The sequence below is a fragment of the Bubalus kerabau genome, chromosome 12, assembly GCF_029407905.1.
Source record: "Bubalus kerabau isolate K-KA32 ecotype Philippines breed swamp buffalo chromosome 12, PCC_UOA_SB_1v2, whole genome shotgun sequence".
NCBI classification, from domain to species: Eukaryota; Metazoa; Chordata; class Mammalia; order Artiodactyla; family Bovidae; genus Bubalus; species Bubalus kerabau.
This window is the reverse complement of record NC_073635.1, coordinates 78,687,844-78,693,843: the sequence shown is the minus strand read 5'-3', so window position 1 is coordinate 78,693,843 and position 6,000 is coordinate 78,687,844. Positions and strand designations below refer to the sequence as shown.

General features: G+C 38.0%; 1 protein-coding gene across 2 annotated transcripts in view; it reads right to left on the bottom strand.

Annotated features, from left to right (window-relative positions):
* Positions 1-1,853: 1,853 nt before the first annotated feature.
* RAP2A (RAP2A, member of RAS oncogene family) overlaps positions 1,854-6,000 on the bottom strand; it is a 43,188-nt gene continuing 39,041 nt past the window's right edge. The window contains exon 2 of one of the 2 annotated variants that reach the window (XM_055542873.1): positions 1,854-5,685. In XM_055542873.1, the coding sequence (XP_055398848.1) occupies positions 5,448-5,685 (238 nt within the window). In that variant the 3' untranslated portion in view covers positions 1,854-5,447. The remainder of the gene's footprint in view (positions 5,686-6,000) is intronic. The other variant, XM_055542874.1, reaches the window with a different exon arrangement.

Genomic DNA, 6,000 nt, shown 5'->3' with positions numbered 1-6,000 from the left:
CATTAATCATGCAGGAATCTTTAGAAAGGTAACATTAAGACTACTGTTCGAAGAAAATATTTGAAGAAATAACATATCATGTCACCTGGAAGAGCAGCAGAGAAGGCTGAGCATCAAAGAATTGATGCCTTTGAACTGTGGGGCTGGAGAAGACTCTTGAGAGTCCCTTGGATGGCAAGGCTGGTCAAACCAGTTCATCCTAAAGGAAATCAACCTGGAATATTCACTGGAGTCAGGACTAATGTTGAAGCTGAAGCTCCAATACTTTGGCCACCTGATGAGAAGGGCCAACTCACTGGAAAAGACCCTGATGCTGGGAAAGATTGAGGGCAGGAGGGGAAGGGGATGACAGAGGATGAGATGGTTGGATGGCATCACCGACTCAATGGACATGAGTTTGAGCAAACTCTGGGAGATTGAGAAAGACAGGGAAGTCTGGTGTGCTGCAGTTCATAGGGTCGCAAAGAGCTACTGAACAACAACTTCAAAAAAAAAAAGCAAAAAGCAGGGGAAAAAAGTTAATATTGAAAATCTAAAACCAGTTTAAAATTTCCATTTAACAAATGAAGTATCACTATGTTTTATTCCTAGTTACTTGGAAACATAGATATTCATGTTGAGATTTGACAGAAAACAAAATTCTGTAAAGCAATTATCCTTCAATTAAAAAATAAATAAATTTAAAAAAGAAAATAAAGAACATGAAAAAAGTGTGCTATACTAGAACAAATGGGTGTTTGCTTATGAAAGAGGATGTTTGGGTTTTTTTTTCAGGGATTACATTTTTCACCCTTTAATGCAATATATTTTTCACGTAATAAAGTTTATTTATAGAGAAATAAATAAGAGGTCAGCAGCTTTTTAAAGGGATTTTGTGACAATTTTCTCTGCTTCACAGGTCTTAAGAGGTCAGAAGGGTTCCCAATTGGTAGTACTTTTCTCTTTAGTTTTTTATATTTTTATTCATGGACCTCTAACAATCAATAAACAGTACAGTGTGTTAGAATTTCAAAATTTTATTTTCCAGTCACAAAGAAATTCTCCCAATTGAAAGCAGAATGTGATAGGCTTGAATACTTTACAAATGCTTCAAATGAGATTATGAGGCCAACCAGTAGATATTTGTTTATTATACTAAAATATAGACACATTTTCCTTTAAATATTTGAGATTCTGCCTACAGTGCCTCTGTTATATTCATTCAAATTATTCTATTCCAAAACAATGAGGCTTCTAAACTGGTGGAATGTTGCCAGGAAATTTCAACACAGTTTGAAGGCAACATGACCAAAAGGCACAGTTTAAATTGGCTTAGGGAATGAATGGGCTCCTTATCAGAGCAGCTGAAGGCTGTATATAATTAACAGCATCTGTCAACATTCACAGGACCCTATATAGAACAAGCAGGCCCTATAGCCCTTACTAAACAGCAAACTCCAGCCTCTGGTACCTTAAAAATCCACAAGACCAAAACAAAGAGACACCCCCAAGCCTTCACTGGAAGGACACCGATATGTTTCTGTGATACCAGCAGGGCCACAAAGCAACTGCTAATTAATGTTAATTATCTAGAACAATTCTGTGAACGTGAATACTGTTGAGATGTCAAATTAGCCAGCTATCATCAAAAATATAAAATACCGTTCATATCTAAAATTACTAATTTAAAAATCTTTCTCATGTTTTTATTTTTAAAAGCTATGAAAATGATCTACTAACCTCCCTTTTTAATATGATGAATTCTCAGCTTGACCATTTCTGTAAACAGAATTCTACAGCAATTTTTTAGTTTTTGAAAAAATACATTTCACCCATGAATACATACAAAACAACAACAAAAAATCCAGAGGCAATTTCATTAAATAAATTTATTTGTTAAAATAATTTAACTCCAAATACAACTGTTGAATTTGCATTGAGTTATAACTACAATTCATGTTTTAACTGAAAGGTCAAGGTTTAACAACTGACATTGTTACAAAACAATAAACTGTTGTTCAATTTTAAATGGTCAGTTGTATTAGAGCTCAACAATTAACTGTGAACTATATTTATCTCTGGGAAACCCCAAATCAATAAGGATAAGTCTGTTTCCAAAACCCACTGCAGTCATTCTTGAAACCCTGATCAAGATTTAAGAGATGCACAATGACACGTTAATTAAAAAAAAAAGACCCCCATAGTCTTTAACATTTGATTGGCTAAGGAGACCATTAAAGCTTACCCAAGTGCTAACACAGGACTACCGAGAAGAACAAAAAAACCACAAAACAAACAAACAAAAACCCAATGGCAACAAGCGAAATAAGCACTTTCATATTCATACACATAGACAATATTCCTACTGGACGACTCCTGAAAACAAGCAGCAGACATCCTCAGGCAACATTTCTTTATACAGAAAAGCAAATATCAGTAGTTTGACCACAGAAAAGTGATGGCAACTGTAGTGATGAGAGTCAAAAGTTCAGTCCTAATTCTACAAACCAAAGAAGAAAAGTCATCAAAGCACCTTTCCACAGTTTAAGGAAGATTTTATGTAATACTTTTGATCAGATGCTGGCTTGTTTTGTATGAGTTGAACAAAAAGAAAGGCATCAGTTACCATCACTATCACAGCTTAAGAGAACCAAAAAAACAACAAAAAAGTTGCGACATAGAACAAAAAATCTTAAAAAGAAAAAAATGCTGCTTTTGTATAAAAGTAAAACAAGACAAAACAAAGGAAAAATAAAAAAAAGAAGAAAACCTTATCGTAGTAGCTAAAGAAAAAGTGGGTCTTTGGATCAAACCATAACATTTTTAAGGCATGTTAGAAAAACTTTCACTTATCTAGTTGCTATTCTGATCAGGGCATAAAATAAATAGCGACACAAGGTCACCAACTATTAATCATGTGCCAACAAATTTCATCTTCCTGTTCTTAAGCTCTGAATTAACATCTCAACAAACACATTCATTCAAGCTGAGTTATTTTCATACCAGATGAAACACCAACAGTAAGAGCACACGAGGGTTTCCAAGTTTCTGGGTATATTTGATGCTTTGTCACTAAATACGCAGGGCTGGGTGGAAACACTGATCAGGCAGCCATATCAGTTATTAACATCTTTACAGTAAAAATAAAAACAACCACCTTATTGTCTGACATAAACACATCTAACTAAAACCCAAATTTTTAGATAATCGTTTCCACCTTATATCCTGCCATACCTTTCACATTATTTAACTTATTTTTCTTGTCTGCATAGCAATCCACAATGTAAAACTGTAAAATCTTTATGTTTTTATATGTAATCTTACTTGCCATAAATTTCTACTAAATATGGAATTCTAAAAACCAGAATCATTCTGAGAAGTCAGAGGCTTCAAAACTCAAACAGTGCACTAACAAATATTTCTCTTTCAGTTGATAAAAATCATACTTCTTGAATCACTGACTTGTCTACATGACTTTGTCAAATCACCTTTTACATGACCAAATTTGATGCAGTAAAACTGGTTAGAACTTTCTGGCCGATAAAAGGTGCTTCATAATTGGGAATTATTCAAAAAATTATATTGAAGAATGCAAATATTCACAATTCAAAGACTTGACAACCATGCCTGGTTTGACCCACACATCTGTCTTCTCATTTATGAAAAGTACTATCCACCTTTTTTCTCTCCTCCAACATTAACATCAGTTTACTAAACACTTGGGGGGCGGGCTAGCAATGATTTCAAGAATGTATAAAAAAAAAAAAAAGAAAAAAAAATGTTTTTGATCCATGGTATTCTGCAGGACAGATTCTCAGTATAGGCAATTATCTCTGACTTGTGCCAAATTCTTCAGAACATTAAACGCACATGCACACGCAAACACACATTCTTCACTCAGTAACACACGTAAGACCCGAGGTTACTTGCACAAGAGTGTGAAACCGACAAGAAATTTGGGGCGGTATGCAGATCACAGGCTCAGTGATACTGCAGTTCTGAAGGCCAAATTCATGTCCAGAGGATCAGCTCAAAACACTCTCTTCAGCATTTTATAACTCTGAAGGTGGCTGAAAACCCTTCTGCGCTTGATTGTAAAACTTATGAATACATTTTTCCTGTGCCATTAGTCATGCAAATGATAAATACTTGGCGGCTATAAAAACCAAAAATGTCAGGACTTGAGCACCTTTTCAAGACAAAATATTCACTCTAGCTTTATTTGCCACTTCAGTAATCAGGGCAAAATTGTTGTAAGAAAATCTTTATAGAATTTTCCAGGAAAATTAAAGGTTTTTTTTTTTTGTCTCATACCTTCCACTCTATAATTTCTGTTCTACTTTTAAGCCCCAATTATTTCACATGGTTATTCAATTTTTTTTTTTTTAAATGCCTGCAATAAAGCTCTGCTATAGAAAACTTGATTTCGAAAGCAGGTTAGCCAAGAATCACACCACAACCATAGCCCTTAAAGGCAAGAAGGAATTTGCTGCTTTAACGAACATAAAAATGCAAGATATCGGTACTGTCCTGTGAGGTTTCTGCAAACGGGAACATGTGGATGCAACATGGCTTCATTTTCCTTGCACGATGGTACTAGTTTATCTACTGGAACGCTTTTCGTTAGTAAGGCTAGGCAATCTCTTTCCATCACAGTTGATTCCTTCTTGTTCAGTAAAGTAACAAAGACCATCCCTGCTTGGTGAACAGAGGGGTGGGTCTGGGGTTTTAATTTGACTCAAACCCTTGTGAGAGTCTCCACTTTCTGGGCAAAGCAGGTGATGACATTCTAACACCAGGCTGTATTTTCACCCAACCTGTGCTGACTCTGGCTCTATCAGAGACTGGTGCGTGAGTTAGTTCTGTGTCACAAATTAGGATAACATCTACAATTAAGCATCAACTTTGAAAAACAGAAGTGTGTCAGCTGAGCAAAGAATCTCTCCCTGGAATGCTGTCGGCAGGTCAGCTGCTACTATCTTCCTTGTTGTGATACATTGGTTAGAAGCACTATCTCAGTTCCTGAAATTCAGTACTCTGGTAGGAAAATATTTCTCCTTGACTCATCTATTTATTTTAAAGAAGACAAAATATTTTAATGGTTAAGTGGTCACAGCAATTCTTCCGGTTTCTGTCCCGTGATTACTTTTAATGTTGACCATAGTTGCTTCTGTCAACTCAAGTGACAATGCCATCATAGCTTTCGAAGGAGGTCACCCTGTGGATCAACTGGGCCACGACGCCTGAAGTTGCAGGTGCCTGGAGGAGACTGAGGATGATGGTGAAGACTGGAGTAACTGGACCCAAAGGTGACTCAGAGATATCAGCTGACAATCGCCGCTTGGCTCTGAAGGACAATCTGCTGTTTCACTGGAGGTTCACACCGCACACCCTGCAGGCTCCATGGTCGGGCAGGAGAGGCTGGTGTCACCTCCGATGGTGGGGGGGCGGGCAGCCACATGTTAGTGCTATTGTATGTTACACGCGGAACAGCACGGGTCGTCCTTGTCGGGCTGTGCGGCATAGTTCATCTGCCTCACGATTTCGGCGAAGAGTTCGTCCACCATGGTTTTGCTCTTGGCCGATGTCTCCATGAAAGGGCAGCCCCACTCCTCGGCGAGGGCCCGGCCTTCGTTGGAGGACACCTCTCTCTCACTTTCCAGGTCTACTTTGTTCCCCACCAAGATGACCGGCACTTTCTCATACCTAGGAGAGAACAGACACGGACACACAGGGGTTGGAGACGTTAGCACAGAGCTAGACAGGTGAAGTGGATTTTCTCTTTTTTCATGATATGATACTACAGAGTCCCTTGGACAGCAAGGAGATCCAACTGGTCCATCTTAGAGGAAATCAGTCCTGAATAGTCACTGGAAGGACTGATGCTGAAGCTGAAGCTCCAATACTTTGGCCACCTGATGTGAAGAACCGACTCATTGGAAAAGACCCTGATGCTGAGAAAGACTGAAGGCGGGAGGAGAAGGGGATGACAAAGGATGAGTTGGTTGGATGGCATCACTG